The following is a 24,806-nucleotide window of genomic DNA, read 5'->3' on the forward strand; positions in this document are numbered from 1 at the left end:
TCCATATAATGTTTCTTATAAGCTGAATATTAGTTGAGTCTAAACTTATTCATCTGGATTGATCATCTCACATCTTTTAATTGAAGTGTTTACCTGATTTTCATTTAATGTAATTATTGATATGATTGGGTTTAAGTTTGCCATCTTTTCCATTTACATTATTTGTTCTTTGTTTTAAAAACCATACTCATTATTTGTCATCTGATTTCCAGTTTTGTTTTTACCAGTGGATTATTAATAAGTTCAAGACACTGGAGAAACAAATGTTTTGAGCTAAGTTCATGATTATTTATTTTTTTAGTGAAGCTGGATCTTTTTGTTTTTCACGTTCTACCTCTCTTTTTTTTTTTTTAAAAAGATTTTATTGGGGATGGGGAATAGGACTTTATTGGGGAACAGTGTGTACTTTCAGGACCTTTTTCCAAGTCAAGTTGTTGTCCTTTCCGTCTTAGTTGTGGAGGGCGCAGCTCAGCTCCAGGTCCAGTTGCCGCTGCTAGTTGCAGGGGGCACAGCCCACCATCCCTTGCGGGAATCGAACTGGCAACCTTGTGGTTGAGAGGACGCGCTCCAATCAACTGAGCCATCTGGGAGCTCAATGGCAGCTCAGCTCAAGGTGCTGTGTTCAATCTTAGTTGCAGGGGGCGCTGCCCACCATCCATTGCTGGACTCGAGGAATTGAACTGGCAACCTTGTGGTTGAGAGCCCACTTGCCCATATGGGAATCAAACTGACAGCCTTCGGAGTTAGGAGCATGGAGCTCTAAACGCCTGAGCCACCAGGCCAGCCCCAGAAGCTGAATCTTTTTGATTTTATTAGTTTCAGGTGTACAAAACAACATAATGATTAGGCATTTACACCCCTCACAAAGTGATAACCCCAACAAGTCTACTACCCCTTTGACATCATACACAGCTATTACAATACCACTGACTATATACTCCCTATGCTGTACTTTACATCCTCTCTCTTTCTCTCTGTTTATAAAGAGGGTACCAAAAAAATGCATACATATTTTAAGAAAGGAAAACTGTTTAAAATTGTAATACTCAATATATACCGATAACAAAAGATGAATACAAGTCACGTGTGACTTCTGCAATTACAAGAGGTGCTCAAAGTGGTTACCATCAGACACCTCTGATTACGGTGAACTGCTGTTTGAGCAGCACTGACCAAAGTGTCCACTTGCATACATTTTTTTGGCACCTGATATATATGTGTGTGTGTGTGTGTGTGTGTGTGTGTGTATCTATAAATAAATAGAAATATATTTATATGTATTCATATATTTTTACATAGTTATATAGTTATATGTAGGGTTACAGTTGACATTCAGTATAATTTTATATTAGTTATAGGTGTACAGTGCAATGGTTAGGCATTTATATAATTTATGAAGTGATCTCCCAATAAGTCTAGTACCCATCTGACACCATACATAGTTTTTACATTATTGACTATATTTCCCGTACTGTATTTCACATCCACATGACTATTTTGTGACTACCAATTTGTAATTCCTAAGCCCTTCACTTTTCTCACCTATCCCCCCAACTCCCCGTCTAGCCACCATCAGTTCTCTGAATCTAGGAGTCTGTTTCTGTTTTGTTTGCTCATTTATTCTGTTCTTTAGATTCCACATAGAAGTGGGATCATACGGTATTTGTCTTTCTCAGCCTGACTTATTTCACTTAGCATTATATCCTCTAGGTCCATCCATGTTGTTGCAAATGGTAAGAGTTCATTCTTTTTTTCTGGAAGAATACTACTCCATTGTATAAATGTACCAGAGTTCATTATTTAGTAGCATGTTATTTAGCCTCCATGTGTTTGGTTTGTGTGTGTTTCAGTTTTATTTTTTGTAATTAATTTCTAGTTTCATATCATTGTGATCAGAGAAGACACTTGATGTGATTTCAATCTTCTTAAATTTATTGCAACTTGTTTTTTTGCCTAACATGCAGTCTATCCTGGAAAATGTTCCATGTGCACTTGGAAAGAATGTATACTCTGCTGCTTTGGGGTGAAATGCTCTAAAAATATCAATTAAATCCTTCTGGTCTAGTGTGTCATTTAAGGCCACTGTTTCCGTGTTGATTTTCTGTCCGGAACATCTGTCCACTGGTGTCAGGAGGGTGTTAAAATTCTCTACTATGACTGTGTTACTGTTGATCTCTGCCTTCATGCCGTATTTGTTTTATACATTTAGATGCTCCTATGCTGGGTGCATAGATGTTTACCAAGGTTAATGTCCTCTTGTTGGATTGATCCCGTTATTATTAGGTGATGTCCTTCTTTGTCTCTTATTATAGCCTTTGTTTTAAAGTCTATTTTATCCGATGTAAGTTTTGCTACCCAGCTTTTTTCTCATTTCCATTTGTTGAAATATCTTTTCCATACCTTTACTTTCAGTTTATGTGTGTCTTTTGATCTGAGGTGGGTCTCTTGTAGACACCATACATGGGTCTTGTTTTCTTATCCATTCAGCTACCTTATGTCTTTTGATTGGAGTATTTAATTTAGTTACAATTTAAAGTGATAGATACATAGTAATCACCATTATATTCTTCATATTTTTGATCTTCATTTGTTTGTTTTTTCCTTTCTTCTGCTTAAAGGGGTCCTTTTAACATTTCTTGTAATGCTGGCTTGGTGGTTATGAATTTCTTTAGCTTTTTCTTGTCTGGGAAGGTCTTTATCTCTCCAATTTTAAATGAAAACCTTGCTGGATAGAGTAATCTTGGTTGTAGGCCCTTGTTTTTCATCACTTTAAATATTTTCTGCCAATCCCTTCTGGCAAAGTTTCTGTTGAGAAATCTGGTAGTCTTATGGGTGCTCCCTTGTAAGTAACTAGTTGTCTTTCTCTTGCTGCTTTTAGGATTCTCTCTTTGTCTTTAACCTTTGCCATTTTAACTATGCTGTGTCTTGGTGTGGGCCTGTTTGGGTTCATCTTGTTTGGGACTCTGTGCTTTTGGGGCTTGTATGTCAATTTCCTTTACCAGGTTAGGGAAGTTTTCAGTCATTATTTCTTCAAATAGGTTCTCTATCCCTTGCTCCCTCTCTTCTCCTTCTGGTTCTCCTGTGATGCGCACGTTGTTACACTTGATGTTGTACCACAGGTCCCCTAAGCTATCTTCATTGTTTTTTCTTTTTTTTTCTTTTTGTTGTTCCAGTTAGATGTATTCTGCTACCTTGTCTTCTAAATCGCTGATTGATCCTCTGCTTCCTCTAATCTGCTATTGATTCCTTTTAGTGTATTCTTCATTTCAGTTATTGTATTCTTTACAAGTATTTTTGACTGGTTCTTTTTTATGATTTCTGTGTCCTTTTTTATCTTTGCTGTCTCTGTTGAAATTGTCACTAAGTTCCCTAAGCATTCTTATAATCAATGTTTTAAATTCTCTTTCTAGGTTGGTTGCCTCCATTTATTATTTCTGAATGTTTTTATTTGGGATATTTTTTTGTTTCCTCATTCTGGCTGCCTCTCTGTATTAGGTAGGTCTCCTGTGTTTCTCAGTGTTTGCTGGGTGGCCTTATGTAGTATGTGTCCTGTGTGGGGCAGTGGCGCAGTCTCCCTGATCTTCTGTGCATGTGTTCCAGGAGTGTCCCTTGAGTGTGTGTTCACCCGTTGTAGTTGAGCCTTGATTACTTTTGGCGTGTCAGTGGGTGGGATTGACTACCTCCCAGGCTGACTGTGAGGACTGGCTATGCCCACAGTGTATGAGCTTCTGTGTGAGGGCTGACCCCTCTGAGTAGGGTTTGCCCCCCTGGGCTCTTGTGCTGGTTGCATCCACCCTTTGGGTGTGCCTCTTGTGGGGCTAACCAGGTAGTGCTCTAGTGTGGTCTAAAGCCACCCTGTTGGTGTGTTGTCTCTGGTGTCTCTTATGAGGGTCTCCTGTACAGGCCTCTTTCAGCCTTGCCTGTGACTGGCCTGGGGCCACCTGATAGAAGCTACACAGCTATATGTGGTTGGTTGCTGCCTGTACTGGGCCTGGAGGCATGTTGGGGTCGCCTCCCTGTGAGCCAATGTTGGATGCCACCAGTATTGGGTCTAGGGCAGCTTAGCAAAAGGCCCAGGGCCCTTCTTGCCTGTTGCCATCTGCCAGCTGCCTATAAGGCTCACCTGTTGAAAGAGCCTCCTTAGATGTGAAAGTGAGGCTGGTTGACCTGGTGTTGAGAGTGCCTTGGGCAATGCAGCGCTAGGTGGGCGGGGTGGGTTCCAGGGAGTTACAGGGTGTGGGCCATGGTTTTTACAAAGTTAATGCAGTTTTGGTTCTTGCATTGGTGCTGGGCTTGTGACCACTTTGTAAAAATGGTCTGAGAACACCACGGCCAGCCACCAGTTGCCTCAGACCCACAGGTCTCCTAGAGCAGCCCAAGAGAGGTTGTGGTGAAGGTTGTGGCTCACTGCTCACCCCCAAAAGTTTCCCGGGTTGCCACAGGCAATCCACTGCTGTAAAAGGCTTTCACAGCTCCTGGGGCAGGGCTGGCTGCTCAAGAGTGGCCCCAGCAATGCAGCCCTAGGTGAGTGGGGTGGGGTTCCAAGGAGTTACTGAGTGTGGGTGGTGGTTTTTACAAAGTTAATTCAGTTTCGGTTCTTGCACTGGTGCTGGGCCTGTGATGACTTTGCAAAACCGCTCTAAGAATGCTGTGACCAGCCACCACTTGCCTCAGGCCTGCAGGTCCCTGAGAGCCACCCAAGAGAGGCTTTGGTGCAGGTTGTATAGCTCGCTTCTCATCACCAAAAGTTGCCCCGTCCTCCTTTGGCTGTCCACTGCTGTAAAAAGCTTCTGCAGCCCATGGGGCAGGGCTGGATGCTCAGTAGCTGGCAGTGTCCCTGGCAATATAGTACTAGCTGTGTGGGACAGGGACCCAGGGCATCACTGAGGTGGTGCATATGTGTGGATTTTAGCACACTAATGCGGTCTCAGATTTGGCCCTTTGGGGAAGGGTTCAACATACAAAAGATGGTGCTCTCCTATAGGCTACACATGAGGCAGACTCCACACAGGGACAATGGCTGGTCCTTCCAGCCCTCGCTCTGAAGCCACACAACTCTGTCTTTTCCTGTGTGTCTCTGACACCTCTTGAGTTGCCACCCCTCCACCAGAAACCAGGTGAGTGTTTGTAAGTGAATGAGTCTGTGTGTGGTCCCTTTAAGAGGGCATGGGGGGGTGGCTAGTTAGCTCAGTTGGTTAGAGCATGGTGCTAATAACACCAAGGTTGCTGGTTTGAACCCCACACTGTGAGCTGTGCCCTCCTTAAAAAAAAACAACACAAAAAAAGAAAAACAAAAAAAGAGGGCATCTGGGTTTCCAGACAGCTTCCGTCTCACTGGGATGAACAGACAGAGTCCTTGCTAATTTTCACAGTCAGATGTTGCGCGAATTCCTCTTCCCAGCACAGAACTCGTGGGGGGCTGGGGGACCCGCCCTTTTTTAGGGGCCCTCTGCTGAGGAGGTGTCCCTCCTGTTGTTCAACCACTGTCTGTGGATTTGGGGTTAGACCGTTCGCGTCTCTGCCCTTCCTACCAGTCTCGATGTGGCCTCTTTAGATCCTTAGTTATAGGAGTTCTGTTACGCTAGTCTTCATATGATTCTTGAGATTGATTGTTCTATAATTTATTTGTAATTTTTCTGTGATCCTGGGAGACAGTAGATACAGTGGTTACCTTATCCGCCATCTTGGACCTTTCCGTTCACGATTATTTTAGATTTAAATGATTCTTTTCCTCAGTATTTTATAGTTCTCATCCAGATGTAATTCCTAAGCAATTTGTATTAAAAATTTGCTTTTATGGAGTTTCTGCAAAGCATTTAACACATTTTCAAGGATTCAACAACTTTTTATTTTCCCACTCTTGTTTTTTAGATTTATGTAATTTTTAGAGTAATTATTCCAACGATTGCTATGGATATAAACAGATTTAAGGACAAATATCTCTGCTTCTTCATGGTCACCTTACCCAACAAATGGGAGCAAAAGGGCATGAGCATATTTGAATATAACTTACTATTTATAGGCATTCAGTATGTGCTGGTTTTCTCTAAGGGAAGGATTGGAGAGAATGGGAGGAGTAGAGTGCATGTTGTTTATTGAATAAAAGTTCTATGTTTAACTATGTAATATCTGGTTTGTAGTATAATTGGAATAAAATTACCAGGTCTTTGTTCATATTACAACTCTATACATTATTTTGGATAATCATGGTAGACATATATGTGAGATACCACTCAGAATCAGGAATTTAATGTAGCTTGGGTGAAGGAAATGATATTTTTGATTCTTTTATAATGCAGAATGATGTAAGACTTTATCAGAAATTGGCATTGATAATCATTTGGTTTCTGTGGGAATATTTTTATTTATTTTTAAAAAAATCTAGGTATTAAGACACATAGTATGTGAAATTTTGTTTTTGTTTGACTTCTTATTATGATGAAATATAAGAGTCTGTAACCTGTGTGAGGGCAGAAGACTAGAATAGATTGTTTTTTTCAGATCCCAAATAGTAGGGAAATCAGTGTTTGTTATCCCATGACCTAACATTTTTTAACCTTTAAATTTTAAATTACGCCTAAAAATCATTTAACAATAGACATAGTTTCCTATTGGGGCCTCACTAGGTTGTGTTTGTTCTTTGTTTCAGCAAGAGAAAGCAACTACCATGAATTTGACTAAACATTTAGAAAGTACGCAGAAGACTTGTGTAGGTACCAGAATGAAAAAATTGGCAGCTAATGTTGAAATATTGAAAGAAATTAGGTAGGTAAAAGCATATTTTTTAGGATAACTTATTTATTTAATTTTTTTAAATAAAAAATTATTAAATTTATTGGGGTGACATTGGTTAGTAAAATTATGTAGGTTTTAAGTGTATCATTCTTTAATACATCATGTATATGAGGTCTGGCAAGTTCACGAACTTGTTGCAGCAATGTTGCTAACCTTTTTTTGATATTAGAGGGATTATTCATTATGAATTTGTACCAACTGGACAAACAGTTAACCAAGTTTACTATTTGGAAGTGCTGAAAAGGCTGTGTGAAAAAGTTAGATGAAAACGACCCGAACTTTTTGTCAAGTTCATGGCTCTTGCATCATGACAATGCACCTGCTCACACGGCACTGTCTGTGAGGGAGTTTTTAACCAGTAAACAAATAATTGTATTGGAACACCCTCCCTACTCATCTGATCTGGCCCCCATTAACTTCTTTACCTGAAGGTAAAGCTAATATTGAAAGGAAGACATTTTGATGACATTCAGGACATCAAGGGTAATACAATGACAGCTCTGATGGCCGTTCCAGAAAAAGAGTTCCAAAATTGCTTTGAAGGGTGGACTAAGTGCTGCTGTCAGTGCATAGCTTCCCAAGGGGAGTACTTCAAAGGTGACCGTAGTGATATTCAGTAATAAAGTATGTAATGCTTTTTCTAGGATGGGTTCGTGAACTTAATTGTCCGACCTTCGTATACTGCAGTGTGTATTCACTACCCAGAGTCAGTTCTCTTTCCATCACCATATATTTGACCCCCTTTTTCCTCTTCTACCACACCCCCCCCTTACCCTCTGTTAACCACTAAACTGTTGTCTGTGTCTGTGCTTTTTTTTGTTTGTTTGTTGCTTTCAGTCTTATATCCCACTGAGTGAAGTCATATGGTTCTTGACTTTTTCTGTCTGACTTATTTCACTTAGCATGATAATCTCAAGATCCATCCATGTCACAAATAGCATTATTTCATCTTTTCTTGTGGCTGGGTAATATTCCATTGTATATATATACCACATCTTCTTTACTCAATAATCTATCGAGGGACACTTGGGTTGTTTCTATATCTTGGCCACTGACCTGCTGAATAATGCTGCAATGAACATAAGGATGTACATATATCTTTATGGATAAATGTTTTCAGATTTTTGGGATAGATACACAGAAGAGGGATTGCTGGATTGTATGGTAATTCTATTCTTAATTTTTTTGAGGAAGCTCCATGCTGTTTTCCATAGTGGCTGTACCAGTTTTTATTCCCACAAGCAGTGTATGAGATTTCCTTTTTCTCCACAACCTCTCTAATAATTATTACTTGTCTTCTTGATAGTAGCCATTCTAACAGGTGTGATGTGGTATCTAATTGTGGTTTTGATTTGCATTTCCCTAATAGCTAGTGAAGTTGAGCATCTTTTCATATATCAGTTGGCCATTTGTATGTCTTTTTGGGACCTGTTCAGGTCCTCTGCCTGTTTTTTGATTGGATTGTTTGTTTTTTTGTTGAGTGGTGTGAATTCTTTATATATTTTGGATATTAGCCCCTTATCGGAGGTGGTGTTTGCAAATATCTTTTCCTATTCAATTGGTTGCCTCTTTGTTTTGTTGATGGTTTCTTTTGGTGTAGAAGCCTTTTAATTTGATATAGTCCATTCACTTATTTTTGCGTGTACTTCCTTTGCCTTTGAGGTCAAATTCAGAAAATCCTCTCTGAATCCAAAGTCCGTAAGTTCAGTACCTATGCTTTTTTCTATGCAATTTCTTGTTTTAGGTCTTATGTTTAGGTCTTTGATCCATTTTTAGTTAATTTTGGTATATGGTGACAGCAGTCTAGTGTCGTTCTTTTGCATATGGCTTTCCAATTTTCCCAGCATCATTTACTGGAGAAGCTTTCTTTTCTCCATTGTATGTTTTTGGCTCCTTTGTCAAAAATTCTCTCACCATACAAGGTCTGACAATTAAGGTCAAGAACTCATCCTAGAAAAAGTGCTACATACCTCATTGCTGAATATTACTATGGTCACCTGCGAAGTACTCCCCTTAGGAAGCTATGCACCACCGCCAGCACCTAGTCCACCCTTCAAAGCAATTTTGGAACTTTTTCTGGAATGGCCATCAAAGCTGTTGTCATATTACCCTTGATGTCCTGAATGTCATCAGAATGTCTTCATTTTAATATTACCTTTATCTTTGGGTAAAGAAAGAAGTCATTGGGGGCCAGATCAGGTGAGTAGGGAGGTTGTTCCAATACAGTGATTTGTTTACTGGTTAAAAACTCCCTCACAGACAGTGCTGTGTGAGCTGGTGCATTGTCGTGATGCAAGAGCTCCTTTAGGACCATTTTATCTATCTATCTATCTATCTATCTATCTATCTATCTATCTATCTATCTATTTTTAGGACCGTTTTTACATACACTTTTCTCAATCTAAGATTTTCAGTTAAGGTTTTCCTGTTTCTCTATCAATGTTTACTGGGTCTGCTGTGCTTCTTACAGTCAGCTGACAATTTTGATGCATAATTCGATGAATATTTGCAATGTTTTTGTCAGTTCTGCTCGTTCCTGGCTGCCCTGACCTCTCTTCATCAGTGATGCGTTCCCTCCCCTCAGAAAAATATTTAATCCATTTATACACTGCCGTTTTCTTCATGGCATTGTCCCCATAAACTTGGACTAACATGTCCCTGATTTCACTTACACTCTTGCCAAGTTTAACAAGAAACTTAGTGTTTGTTCGTTGCTGTAATTCAAGTTCAGACATTCTCATGACAGCACACAAAAACACGCAACAACAATAATGAACACCACTCAGCAAGACGCCGCCACACGTTGAGATGAACACAGCTGTGAGACACTGATACACCAAGGTTATGAAATCTTATCAAGCTGTTATGTACAGTGCCGCTAATGTAAGTGCACAGTGGCAAGTTCGCAAACTTAATTGTCAGACCTTACATATATGTGGCCTTATTTCTGGATTCTGAATTCTGTTTCATTGATCTGTGTGGTGGTTTTTCTGCTAATACCATGCTGTTTTGATTATTGTCACTTTGTAGTATAAATTGAAGTTAGGGAGTGTGATACCTCCAGCCTTGTTTTTTTTCCTTAGGATTGCTTTGGCTATTCGGGGTCTTTTGTGATCCATACAGATCTGATGAATTATCTTGAAAAACTGCCATTGGGATTTTTAATGGGGATTGCATTAAATCTGTACATTGCTTTGGGTAATATGGATAATTTAAAATAATTGCTAATTAGTTGGTGCTTTGTTTAAATTGCATGCTTATTATTTTTGCTTTGAAACTTAATCTTTGTATTTTTATGACTTTAAAGAGAAAAACTGAAAATTGTTACTCCTGAGACAAATTTTGTAGTGGTTTTGTTAGTGTTCTGTTGTTACTACTAGTTGTTATATTGTCCTAAAGTCATCCATGAGAGTGAAATTAAAACATCACTTCTAAGTGGTAGTTGATGGGAAACTACTGTGTCTTGTTGCTTTGCTTGATGTTATTTTCAGGCCTGTACTTAAACTAAAGATTTCAGTAATCTAAATTACTACTCCGATGAAAGAAAAAAATGGTCTTCATGGAGTCAGAAGAAAGGAAGTTGGTTAGCAAGTCTTGTGCAGAGTTTATTCAGCATTTCTCAGACTCTGTATGTGAATTATGTAGGTAATGTATCTTAATAGAGGATTGCTTTATTGGTTAGGGATAATTTGTCAACCTTTCCTGGAATGTGGAGAAAAATAGTTCTCAAATCTACCTAGTTCCCTTTTCATGCTGCACACAGAACTTAAACCAGTAAGTAATTTTCCCCTGTGCTTTGAAAAACTGAGAGATGTTGCCTTGAATGAATATTGCATGTTGGTATTTTGTCTGGTGGAAATTTATATTCTCCAGTATAAATCCATCAAATGGCATCTGGTTTATAAGTGCCTGAATAGTTTGAATATTTTGCTTCTAGTAGAGCCTCATGAACTTTTGATGAACTGCCAAAAATTAAGTAGCTACACTGGCAAAGCTGTGAGACAGATTTTGGACCAAATTGAGGAAATAATGTGCTACTACTAGAATGGAGGCAATCTAATTGGAAGCTAGAGAAAAGAATACAGATGGACCTTGTTGATTTTGCCAGTTGGCTTGCCTCTCTGATTGCTTTTTCTTTTTCTTTTTTTTTTTAATTTCTTTTTCAAACTTTGCGAATGCTAGTCAGCTTATTAGGGTCAAGGATTATGTTCCTGTAGTCTTGGTAAGCAAGATTAGCTAAGTCTAAAATTTTTAAGAAAGTATTTACAAATGTAATTGTAGACCAGAATTGAAGGTCCATTTGATAATCATTTAAATTCTGCAGACTTTGGAAGTTGTCTTTTTATAGAAAGATTTTTAAAAATATTTAATTTTTTTCTCAGTTAAATATATTTTTAAATTAAGTTTGTATCATTTATGATTTTATATAAAGTTTTTAAAAGTACCTCTTCATAGCCAGTGTTGTAAATAGTAACTTTAGACTATTACTATTTAAGTGTAACTTTTTCTCATACCACACTTAAAAATTTCTGGATCTTTTACATTTTGCTATTTTTTTTTTTTTTTTTTTAAATAGACGTCGCAACATAAGTGTTCATTTTGGAAATGACCTTTCAGATGCTATACAAGTATTGGATGAAGAGTGCTTTACTACCCCAGCTTCTTTGAATGAACTAGAGATAATTTGGGCAGAATACATTCTGGCTCAGGAGAATATTAAAACTTGTCAAAATGTGGTGGGTCAAGAATTTTTCTCTATTATGCTTTTTATGTGTTGATAAAACATAAAGAGATATTATTTTTTAAGAAAGCAGAAAGAATGCAGATATTATAATATTTTTCATGATATCTAACTTTTACAGTATCTTCATATTCACAATTTGATTCCTTTATTGCCTTGTAAGAAAGATAAGGTCGATAAATAGTGATTGTGGATAAAGGATTAACAAAATCTTTTTCCTGGTTTCATGAGAATTTGACCTTTGGTTAACTCTCTTTGTCCCCTTGGTTCTGTGTTTTACAGTGTATAATGCACACACACGTTTTTTAGCCCAAACTTTAAGGGAAAAAATCTTTCATTTTAATTCAAATTTTTATTTGTTTACATTTAGGTACTTGTTTTTTTATATTATAAAGGAATTTTAGCATTTATTTTTTAACATACCATGGTACAAGAAATTTTATGTAACAAATAATTACAAAACACAAGAACAGATACAAGGTACAATAAATTTTATGTACTGGTAACAAATTTACCACAATTAATGCATCATAAAAGGCCAAGAACTCTTTGTTGTTGTAAATTCATCGTAAGTTCAACAAAACAGATTATCGTATTCCAGGTTATTTTGCATATGGATATCATTATTGATTTCTAGAGTTACACTTTTAACTCATAAGCATAAATGAAAGAATTGAAAACATTTATGTAGATACGGAATTAGCACTACCCATGTATAATGCGCACCCTTATTTTTCCCTCACATATTTGGGCAAAATGTGCATTATACATGGCAAAATACGGAAATTTGATAAAATGATATTTCAATCATGTTACTAGGCAACATTGTTTAGGTAAGTAAAACCCTTCATTGGTAAATGATATCTGGACTGGAAAGAATTATAAACTATAAATACTTGGTGGAACTCTTAAAACTGGACATACTCACTGAGGGCCCCTGGAAGCTATGCCTATAAGAGATTTTGGCTTTTGAGGGGCATGAGGCTTGTAAGCCAGCATGTGTTCCACACCTACTAACGCTGTTCTTGTCTTCTGGTCTGAGTGGCGTGTTTTATGCTGCAGCAGTGGACTCTGTCTTACTATTCAATGGTATTGAAGCCACCCATTGTTGAGAGGTGGTTATTTGTGGATAAGGAAGAGGTATGAAGAATAGAATATGTCATATGAATTCTTTATTAGTGTATGTACAAGTATATTTATTTCCTCTTGAAATTTTCTTTAGTGAATTATATTGAGCTGAGCAGAACTCCTTGTTTTTCATACAGAGATATTTGGCACAACAATCATAGCTTTCCATAGTATCTTTGAGCTCTATGCTTGTGTTTGGCATCCCATCTTAAGTATTGGTGGTTTCTGCCTCTGGAGATTGTACTTTCAAAGTCTTATTCCCTTTTCATACCTAGCTTGTCTAGTTGGCAACCTAAGTGGCTTTGAAAGTGAAAAGGATAAATAGGCCTTTGGGAATGTCAGGAATTTTCAATTGGGAGAATGATTAAATTTGGCTTATTTTACATATTAGACCCTAACTGGTCACGTCAGATTATGGAAGAAAAAAAGTGACAGAAGTAATAATTTTTGAATCTCTATGAAACACAGGCAGTGTTATGGTACTTTATAAACTTTCTTATACTAACTTTTAAATGTTTCCTATTTTATAAATGAGGAAACTGAGGCCCACAGCATTTAGGAAAATTGCTCAAAATTACATAGTTCTAAACGTTAATGTGGAATTTGAACTCAGATGTGGTTGACTGCAACATATGTTCTCTTTTCATTTAGACTGTGCTGCTAACATTAAAATGCTTTATAACATATTTTATGTAATAAGATGAAAAACAACTGCTTTTTTCTTTTTGTTTTGTTTTTGTGCTTTGAGCATAGGAAAAGTAATTCAGGACAGAGGGAGAGGGCTTAATATAGCTCTAGGACATGGTATTCTAGTAAAAAAATATTTTTTGAAGTAAATATTTGTTTCTGCTACTGTTCGATGTTTCAGGACTTAGTCTTCACTGCTGTAAAATGTACTTAATAGACTGAAGAGTAGATTATAGATTATAAATATAGAGTCATAATTGCCACGCAAAGTTATTTTTTTCCTTATTGTAGTTATTTTAGGTCTCAGTATTGTTATTTTCATTTGTGTTTTTTGCAGTTTCTTAACTTCATTACTGTGTATATTTTTGGTGAAAGAGATTCTTTTGTCTTTACAGTTATAAAATGGCCTGGTTGAGCTTTATAAAAAAAGAATATTCTAAAATTCAAGCTTTTAAGTGTGTGTGTCAGATACTGTTATAGTTAGTGGAGACACAACATTTGTTTAATACACAATTCTATCTTGGGAACAGGATGGATATATAAATAGATAGTATCAATATAGTTTCCCAAGTACTGTAATAAAGGTAATGCATTGGGTTCTTAGATATCTCTTACATAATCTGTTTCCAAACATCCCCTTGGGCAAGTTGCAGGTATTATCCTGGTAGAGATTAATTGACTCTTGAAGGATAACTATAGATGAAGGAATTGAGCGTGGGATGGGAGTAAGAGCGCGGCAGTGTGTAATTAATAATAAGATCTTGTATAATTTTCTTAAGAAAAACAAATATTTCATTGTTGCAGAAATAATGGGAAAAAATAAAGATGAGCAGAGCAGGATTGTGGAATTTAAATATCCTATTTCTGATTAAGGGAAAGAAAGCTCTTAGTTTGGTGATCTAAGGTTAGGTGTTTGTCTTAATTGCTACTGTGTTTGGAGAACGTTAAATTTTACTGTTTTTAAGAGATCAGTTTTTTTTAATATAGGTCAATGGGTAAAAAAACACGTGACATATCAATGATGGTTATTCTTTTTTTTTCTTTCCTTCAGAATGAAGGGAATATTTTGATTGGCGAAAGAAATGAAGTGCAACAGAAGCTGTACATGGCAGTAGACATTTTTATTATGGAAGTAGATGAGTTATCTCTTAACAAACGCTTGAAAACATTGCAGGTTGGAATTTAAAAAGATAGTAAATATACATTACATTAAATATACATGTTTATAATTTGAGAGGGGTAATTAGCATTTACCTTGACACTTCAGAATAGTACTGATGGCTGCAAAAGTTTTTCTTCTCTTTGATGAATTCTCATTTCTTTTTAATGGAATTAAAATTTTATATTAATACAGAGGGTTCCAAAAAATTATTCACATTTTAAGAAAGGAAAAAACTGTATTAAAATTGTAATCCAGTGAATGACGCTAGCATTCATTTGATTAACGCCATCTTTTGAGTGAACGTCATACTACACGTTGCTACTGTAATTCAATTCAACTTCAAAAAGTAATACATAGATAACATCTCTTAAAGTGTGTACATTTTTTCGCACCCTTGGTATATTTAATATGTTTATGTATATTTGTATACTCTGCAAACAAGGGAAATGGTCAGATACATCAGACTTGCTAGAGCTGCACTCATTGGGAAAACTCGCGGAGGCAGGAGCAGTGGCAGGCATGTGAGTCCCTGTGACCCATTACATTCTAGCAGAAAATCCAGTCAGGCCACCTGTCAGAGTTAGGGAGAGGGACCCTTATCCTTAAGGTATAGGACTTTTAAGATCCACGATCAGAGGCTGGAATAATAGCTGTATGTTGTGGGACCTTGTCTTCAGCCCTATCCTGTCATCTCAGCAAAGACTTGAACTTGGAGTGAATGAGCATGACAGTGTTATTCGTCTGCCTATTAACATAACATTGCTCTTTACTTATTCAGATCCTTTTTAAATGTCCTTTAATGACATTTAAAATTTTCCTCTAAAAGTTCTCATGCGTTTTCTTCATTTAACTCCAAGATATTTATACTTGTGGTTGCTTTTGTGAATATTATCTTACTTTCCATTTTCTAGTTATTTTCGGTGGTGTACAGGAATACTGTTGATTTTTATATATTGATGTCTCTCTGGCAACTCTGTTGAACTCTCTTTTAGTTCTCATTTGCCTATTGATAAATTCTTTGAGCTTTCTGTGCGGTCATATCATGTGAAAACAACCCTCTTGTATGTTGTTTACCTTTTATATATATTTGAATTTCTATGGCTTTGGTCAGTATCTTTAGTGCCAAGTTGAGTAGTAGCGTTGTTAGCTGGTATCCTTGTCTTGTCTTAGACTCCAGACAATGAGCTTGCGAGAGAGTTGGAGAAAAGGATATTCAAGGACATCTGGGCACTCTCTTTCTGTCCACCTGGATGAAGACATTGCTTTGATGGTACAGTGTATGGTTCAGGAACCATTGGCACCCTGGCTTGAAGCATTTTCTTAAATGGAATTGCATTAATAGTATAAATTCTTCCAGAATGGTGAAATAAGTCTTGCATATAAAAGGCCATGGGTGTAGTAAGAATTGACCTGTCTACAATGCAACTTCTCCTTTACCCTGTAAAGGTTTATTTCTTCTCATTAATTGTCAGTAAACATAGGTTAAGGGTCTGCAATCAGGATATTTTTAAAGCGCTTTTTAAAGTTTAATCTTACAAGAGTTTTTGCCGTATCTGGTTTGTGTCCCTTTCTACTATTCCCCTAAGTCAACCAGAATATTTAAACTTCTCTTTATTTTGCTGAGAAATAGTTTGATTTTTACTTATATTCTTCAAATAATTAAGAAATATACTTCAGTAATGAAGGTCAAAGAAAAATGTCATAATTTCTGATTTTCTCTGCATTTATTGAGACTTCTTTTGTGGTCTACAATACAGGGTTGATTTTTTAATGACTGTTCCTTATAAGTTAAAAAAGAAAGTATATTCTATGTTTTCTTGGTGTGCAGTTCCTGATATATAGCTGTTTTTTTAAACTTGAATCGTCTGTATCTTTACCCAGTTTTTAGGTTAATCAGTTAATCAGTGTTGAGATATTTTTGTTATATATTCTAGTTAATATATTTTGTTATATATTTTAGTTCTTTACATTGTTGTTCAAACTATTTCAGTGCTGTGTTGTTGGATGTTAACATATTTGTGATTGTTACATATTTTAAACTGTGTTTTCTTTTTAACCACTATCTGACCTTATTTTTCCTTAAGGTATTTTGGGATAAAATCTTCTTTCATTTCTTTTTAAAATTCCTATTCCACCTGTCTTTTTTGGTTAATATTTGCTTTGTATATCTTTTCTTCCCCCTTCCCTCTCTTAGACAACACACGGAACATCTTTAAAAGAATCCATCCTATAAATCTGTCTTTTGATGTGTAACTAAATGATTTATATATTTATAATTACTGTTTTATAGTATTAGAACTTACTTCTGTGATTATATAGTTTCTGTTTATCATGGTTTCTTTTTTTCTCCTTTTCTACTGTTTAACCCTAATTTCTTAGAACAGTCTCACTTGTCTTTGGTGTGTTTCTTCCTTTTCTGTATCGCCCCAAAATCAGCTAACCAAACAACCACAGTTCTTGTCTAGGATTTTAGTCAGAGGTTGTACGGATGTTGTACATAATAGCTCAATTAAATAATGAACTTTAGAGTTATTTTATCATTCTTATTTCATAAATTTTTGGATGTCTTTTGGTTTTCTCTAGTATTGGATGGAATATTTTGTCTAAGAGTGCTTTCAAAGAGCTCTTTGGTTGATTTTGTGAGGTATTAAATGTCTCAGGATATCTTAATTTAAGCAATTGTGTACATTTAAGCAGTTTAAACAATTGTTTACTTGGCTATAAAATATTAGGTCCAAAGGCCATTTTTCCCTCAGACCTTTGACAATAATAAGTCATTGTCTTCTTGTTTCCATAGTTGTTGATATCAGTCTGATTTTTATTCTTTTGTGATCTTATTTATCCTCCCAGAAGTTTAACATTTTCTCTTGACTTTGTTCCTTAATTACACTAAAACATGTTTAAGTTTAGATTTCAATGAGTCAGTTTAGTCTGAGGATTTATATTTTTCTTTAACTCTAGTCAATACTTGATAATCATTTCTTAAGATACTTTCCCTTCTCCTCACACCCATCCCATTTACTTTTTCTCTCATTCTGGGACTTCTGTTAGATGGTATTTAAACTTCTATCCTCTACATAATTGTCCACCCATTTTTTTCTATCTTTTGATCCCTGTATGTGTCTTTTTGAAGAATTCCTTGACTTAACCGTCTAGCTCACTAATTGCTTCAGTATCTGATCCCCTTCTGCCATTTAGCCAGTCCACGGTGTTCTTTATTTTAAAGATCACTTCTTTCATACCACATAACTTTGGTTGGTTATTATAACTACTGGTGTTGCCTTGTGCTTGTGTTTTCAATATTCTTTCTTTTTGTTGAGAATATTTGTTATGCTTATTTTGAGTTATTACTATTATTTGGGTCACTGATTTTGTTTCCTTTTTTATAAGGTGGCTTAGTTTGTTATATTTCTTTCAGAGTCTTTATGTTAGTTACACCTTTTATCCTTCCTGTACTTCCCTTCAAGGTCTTATATTCCCTTGGAGAACTATAAGCTCTTTCAATTCTGTGCTGTTGTGCAGGTATGAGATAGTGTGGTAGATCGGCCTGGGAAGGGTGAAAGCTTGGACCATAACTTCAAAGACTTCAGGTGGGTTTAGGGAGTGGGATGGGGTTGTTTCTCAGAGCTTCTAGAGTTGTACTCTGGGCTCTACTTCCTGTTGGCTTCTCTTCTAGATGATCTTACTCTTCAGTAAACCTCCCAGTTCCTGTACCTCAGCCACTGCTCTTTTCCAGGGGCCACCATCCTTGGGTGTAAATGCTACCAGATGTTCAAGGAAAAGGGAAGAAAAGAGAATACTTAGGGCTTGGCCAGCTCTTCTGTACTGGCTATCAGTTTTTGCCTCATCTAGTTTCCTATGCTGTGCTTGTGTAAATTCATTGCCTCTTGCTTGCTCTGCTGCTTTCCTGTCCAAAGTGAAGGAGAGAGAAGGGCCTATGAGGAAAGTTCTCTTTTCCCACAGATGGTACAGGCCTTCTCCCACTTACAGTGATTGTATTTAGTCCTAAGCACCAACTGTCTTCTGTCTTTCCAAGGGTTCTCCGAGTTTTGTGATAAAAATTTCTGGGATCTATTAAGTTTTCCTTTTGTCTCTGACATGTCTAGAGTTTGATCCTGGAGAGAGCCAGCAGGCTCTCTTGTCTCTTCCAGTCCTTTTAAAAATGCTTTTAAGTACATATACATGTTTAGTGTCTTTCCTTAATTGGAATTATTTGTATATTTTGGTGTGTAGCTTTTTTTATTTAGCAGTAGGTCTTGGAAACTTCCATGTCAGGACAAAACAGTAGTGATTCTAATTTAAAGTCTATTTATTTAAAAACCTAAGAATATAAAGCTTTGTATTTATAACCTTAATTCACTTAATAAACATTTACTATTGAAGTCCAAATAAATCAGCTTCTAGGTAGTTTTATACTCTCATGTCTAATTATTCTAAGTTTTATTTATAAAATTCTCAAGGATAGGGATGCAACATACTACTTTTCTGTCTCTCAGATTGTAATACTGTGCCTGAATCCTAATATGAAGTTAATAAACTTTAATAAACAGAAATATATCTCTGCAGGATTTGTCAACGTCTTTAGAAGCAGTATATGGACAGGTCAACAAAGGGACAAGCTCTGAAGAAATACTTAAGAAATTTTATGACTGGAAGTGTGATAAAAGAGAGAGGTTCACCAGTGTTAGAAGTGAAACAGATGTTTCTCTACAAGGTCTTGTAGCGTGGTTCCAGAGCAGCGTACAGGTAATAAGAGCTCTTGCCCTGGCGTGTCATAGCATAAACCAGGAAATTAAAAAAAACGAAAACTTTCTAAATATAATTTACTTCTTTGCTGAGAGAGAGGGGAGTTGGGCGGGAGAGAGGACAAACAGAATGAGAATGAATATAAATGAGAATGTGTGTGCCAGGATGGAGGAATGAGGAATTTACATATTTATGGTTTCTGGGACATATTTGAAAACAGCTTCAATGAAGCTGTAGGTGTAAGATAGTATCAGTGGAGTTTATTGCAAGTAGTGTGTATTTTACAGCTATAGTATAGAGATACGGGTATGTATATATACATGTGCTTTTGAGGATAGTAGAGCTTTTTTTTGTTTTTGTTTTTAGCAAGACGTGTTTTAACAGTTGGCGAACTAGTCATGCTTAAAATTATATGTTAATTGGCAGTGTTTAATAAGTCTTTTAAATTTTAGATATCTTAAATATCTTAAAGATACCTAAAATAAATGGGGAATATTAGTCTCAGTTGATGTTAGATATTAGAAAAGATGTTTTGTATATTCTTTCTCGTTCGTGTTTATTATTATAAAAACAGAATGTAATTTTCCAAAAGGCTTGGGGGCATGTTGTTTTGTATAAAGTACTCTGAACTCTAATTACATTTTAGACTAATTTTATTACTGATTCTGTTTTTCTGTCTGCTTTACAACTTCCTTAGCAAGGACAAGGACACCCATATTGTCATTTAGCTGTGTGAATGATTTCCAAAATATGCATTTCTAGTTTTGTTTTGGAAAAAAAACCTTTAGTTTCTAGCCACTTCTGGAACTCTTCATTTTTGGTACTTTCTTATGGATACAGTAACTTAACTAAGTTATTTCTTTATCTTTTTTTGTTATTGATTTTAATTGTCTTTCTGTTTAGGTTAATTATCAATTACCCTTTTCTTTCATTTCCACAGCTGTTTGCCAAATCCAGATCTCCTTAATCAGAGATGTGAATATTTGAAATCAAAGTGACTGCTTGTAACATTTATGTTCTGTATTATAATCTGGGCCCCTGATTTTTTCTATATAATACCCTATTGTAAAGTTTATTTCCTGATAGAAAATGCCTTTGTTTTCCTAATGAAATGGAACCATCTGAGTTTAGTCTTTAACTTTTAATCGCCAGATACCTAACTACTCGTAGTTCATCAGTAAATACCAGGTATAATCATATTCCTTCCGTGTTCAAGAGCTAACGTCTGCCTCTACCTTTCAGATTTAAAGATGCCAGCTGAGCATTCAAGGTTCTTTACCAGTTTTTAGTCAGACTGCTTCTTGTATTGTATTCTCAGGAAACATCCTGGTCTTGTCTCTGTTTTTTTTCATACTTCTCTATGCCGCCTCTCCTCACTGTTAACCACTAACCACATTTTAAAAATCGTGTTTTTTTTTTAGGTGTGTGATGTGTGTGTTTTTTCTGGTGCATAAGTTTTATGAGGGAAGTACTATATCTTGTGTATCCTTATTTCTGCCACATTGCCCAGTGTGTAGGCTAATGCTCTGCTCCAGGTATAAGGACACAATAACTGAAATAATTAAATGAGATGCTTCATGCTTTTATTTTTGAAAATGAGGCTTTTGATCTATCTGTGGAAGAATCACTGACTTCTGAAGATGCAATTGGTAATATTGATGAAATCCTAGAGAAGACTGAGTCAAGTGTATGCAAAGAGCTGGAGATGTCTCTGATTGTGAGTATTGATATTCTTTATTATTGCTTTCTTTGAAGCAGAATGGTTTCTCTTGCTAGCTAGAAGGTATCAAGACTGGTCTTAGCCTCTTATGGGCCTATTTGAAATAGTAGCACTGTCAAGTTCTAATCCAAACACAAAGCAAAATCTCAGTCTTCCACAGGGTGGTATTTTCATTTTAATAGGACATTTCAAAAATAAATAAAATCTAATGTTTAATTATAGGAAAAATTCTCTTAATCTGAGTGTAACAGCTTTCTATATATTGGGTATGAGTCCATCATACCCCATGACTGTAAGAAAAGACTTTAGAGTTTGTGAAAATCTGAAATAAAAATTGGGAGAGCTTTAGAAGTAAAGACACAAGGTTGGTTAGTAGCTTCCTTTCTCTATTGTGTATATTCTCTATTGCTATGTCAAGTTAAAAATTAGTGTAGCTCCTCAAAAGAGTATTTTATAATGTTAATGTTGCTCACTGGGACTCGTGCAGTTTTTCAGGCAGTTTACCAAGGTCTCAGTGATAATGTTCTTCATTTTACTTGTTTCTTTTAGCCTTCAGTGATTTTATTCAGATTGGTATTAAAAATATATATGCATTACTGTATTTCCCTGTGGTCAAATAGTCCTTATTTAGATGGTTTTGTCAGACTTGATTTTAGAAGTGGTTGTTAATAGATGATGTCTAAAAAGGATTTTAAATGTTGAAGTTCTGTATATTTAGTTCTTACATGTAGCGTTATATCCCCAGTTTCCTAGAATGTTCTTCTATTTCAGACATCTCTAGGAATAATAGTATAATGGGAGTAAAATTTCCCACATGAACATCTTTGACATCAATCTTCTGTCTAGAAAAATATTTGTGTTTAAGAAATATTTTGAAATAGATACAGAAATTTGTTAAAGGTATCATTTTGAAGTTTATTCATTGTTATTGAAGGTTTTAACTATTTTGAATACTCCTTTGTGTATAATTCCATGTGTGTGGTTTCATTTAGGAGCAAGGTGACGCAGACAAGGAGATCATTTTAAATACATATAGTCAAGTACAACAGAAGATTCATTCAGAGGAAAGGCTTATTGCCACAGTACAGTCCAAGTACAAGAGCAGTATTGAGGTTGGATTATGTTTTATTTTGTCTTATATATTGATGCGTTGTATTTTTTAATATTTAAACTTTTCTCAAGTAGTTTAATACCCAATGTGTGGGTAAATTATTTGTTATTGCTAGCAAAGCACTATAACCATTGTAATCTGGGTATATAATTAAATTCACTCTGCGACTTCTTCACCTCTCTCAGCCATTATAGAATTGAAAACAGGGCCTCGCTCTGGATTAGGTTTTGGTTTAGGGAATGTTGTGGCTGGTTTGATCTTTAATCCAGAACGCTAAAACTTTCTCCAGAGTAGCAATAAGGCTGTTTTGCTTTCTTATTCGTGTGTTCACTGGAGTAGTACTCTTAATTTCCTTCAAAAACTTTTCTTTTGCATTCACTACGTGGCTAACTGGTGCAAGAGGCCTAGCTTCTGACCTATCTCAACTTTCGAGAATGTGCCTTCTTCCCTAACCTAATCATTTCTAACTTTTAAGAGAGTGATGTGTGACACCTTTTCACTTGAACACTTAGAGGCGACTATAGGATTATTATTTGCTGTAATTTCAATATTATTATGTCTCAGGGAGTAGGGAGGCCCGAGGGAAAGGAGAGAGATGGGGGAATGGCCAATCAGTGGAGCAGTCAGAACACACATTTATCCATTAAGTTTGCTGTCTTATATGGGTGTGGCTTATTGCTCCCCCAAAACAGTTACAATGGTAATATCAAAAATCACTGATCACAGATTACCATAACAAATATAATAATGGAAAAGTTTGAGATATTCTGAGAATTACCAAAAATGTGACATAGAGACAAGAAGTGAGCAAGTGCTGTTGGAAAAATGGCAACGATAGACTTGTTCAACACAGGGTTGCCCTGCACTTTCAATTTATCAAAAAACAAAAAAACAAAAAACGCAAACAAAAACAAAACAAAAAACCGCAATATCTGTGAGGTACAATAAAATGAAGGACAATAAAATGAGCTATGCCTGTATTTCTTTTTTGGATGGTGACTTATATGTATGTGTGCATACTATATACATTACATCATTTTGTAAGGTATTTTGAAAGTGTTTCCATTTAACTGTGTATTATGAACAATTTTCCCATGTGATGAGTCATTTGGAGTGACTAAGACATCACCACTTGTATATAGATGTACAGCATTATTTAACCTTCCCTTTGTTTTAGACATTAAGGTTACTTCCAATTTATTTTTATCAATAATACTATACATGATCTTTGTACATAATTTTGTGTGTCTGTTTCCCCAGATTCCTAAAAATCATTAATTACCAAGTCAAAAGGAGTGAACATTCTTAAAAACTTAATACATATTACCAAACTACTTTTGGGAAGGGTAATTTCAATTTACATTACTAGAAATTCCACTTTGCATCCTCTCTAGCAAAGTATGCCTTACTGAATGTATCAGCCTGAAATATTTCTTTTACCTTTGCTACTTTGATTGCTGGAACTAATGTGTTTCTTTTTCTTTATTTTTTTTTATTTTTTAAATTTATTGGGGTGACAATTGTTAGTAAAATTACATAGATTTCAGGTGTACAATTCTGTATTACATCATCTATACATCCCATTATAATGTTTTTTAAAATAGAAATATGGGTACTTAAGAAATCAATTGGCAGAATTGTCTAGTTGAAAATTGTAGATTTGCTTATTTCAATCTGAACTCAATAAATACTAGTTGAATCTTAATAGAGAAATAATAAACAGTAAGTGACTATGTTGTCTGTGTTTTGAAAATATAATAACTCTTTTTCTTAGTTTAAGAATCAGATTACCGAATATTTAAATAAGAGCCCCAATCTGGATCACTTGCTGTCCATTAAAAAGACACTGAAAAGCTTAAAAGCTCGACTGAGATGGAAATTGGTTGAAAAGAATAATTTGGAAGAAGTAAGGAAACAGTTGGTTCTTACTGAACTTTATGTGTATCTCATTTTACTTTGGCTCTGCTTCGTAAAACTAATGCACAAATGCACTCTTTGAAATAGCACCATTATTCACATTTTGTCTTACATATTTTGTCTTTTTTCCTTTGTGTATGTAAATAAAATCTTACATTAATAGTGTAAACATTTTCGCATGTCGTTAAATGTTCTTTAAAAATAGTTTACATTGCCGCAGTAGTTTTCAGTAAAAGATATTTTTGAATAATTTGAAGAAACTTTTGGTTTGGACTGTTAAAATGTCTATTTTATTACAAGCCAGTACTACATGCAAGGTGATGGGGTGCTCCCTGAAAGGTAGAATTTTGTCATAAAGTACTTTTAATATCATGATGTCTTCTGTTTATTCTCTTTTTAATGGCTGGACATACTATTTCTCATAAATATTTTAAGTTGTTTTCATATAGTAATAGAACTAGAAGAATTAGGACATTCTAATATGGACTTGCCTCCTTCCTTAGGCTTGAAACTGGTAATTCTTTGTGTTCCCTTGAGAATTCGATTTAGGTAACAAAAGGCATTTATATTATATCTTAATCCAACTTGAATTAGCTCTAGTTCTCTCTGAAGCACTTAATTGGATATACAATGAAACTAATATAATGGTTTAAGATTTTTCCAGTTTTATCATATTCTGAACTGTGGGGAGTGGTGTCCTTTTTAGCTTAATTTTTTAACTTTTGGAGAAATATATCTAACTTTGAAAACTTGCCTTTTAAGGTGGCTTATTTATTATCACTGGAATTTCCTGGAGTCT

At 35.6% G+C, this 24,806-nt stretch overlaps 1 protein-coding gene across 1 annotated transcript in view; it reads left to right on the forward strand.

Moving 5' to 3' along the window:
* STK31 (serine/threonine kinase 31) overlaps positions 1 to 24,806 on the forward strand; it is a 78,867-nt gene that overhangs the window by 27,565 nt on the left and 26,496 nt on the right. Inside the window, exons 9-15 of the mRNA XM_019727764.2 lie at positions 6,650 to 6,765; positions 11,372 to 11,531; positions 14,403 to 14,525; positions 19,080 to 19,259; positions 20,860 to 20,976; positions 21,972 to 22,091; positions 23,865 to 23,996. Coding sequence (XP_019583323.2) covers positions 6,650 to 6,765; positions 11,372 to 11,531; positions 14,403 to 14,525; positions 19,080 to 19,259; positions 20,860 to 20,976; positions 21,972 to 22,091; positions 23,865 to 23,996 — 948 coding nt within the window. The remainder of the gene's footprint in view (positions 1 to 6,649; positions 6,766 to 11,371; positions 11,532 to 14,402; positions 14,526 to 19,079; positions 19,260 to 20,859; positions 20,977 to 21,971; positions 22,092 to 23,864; positions 23,997 to 24,806) is intronic.

This window comes from Rhinolophus sinicus, linkage group LG09, assembly GCF_036562045.2.
Source record: "Rhinolophus sinicus isolate RSC01 linkage group LG09, ASM3656204v1, whole genome shotgun sequence".
Lineage (NCBI taxonomy): Eukaryota > Metazoa > Chordata > Mammalia > Chiroptera > Rhinolophidae > Rhinolophus > Rhinolophus sinicus.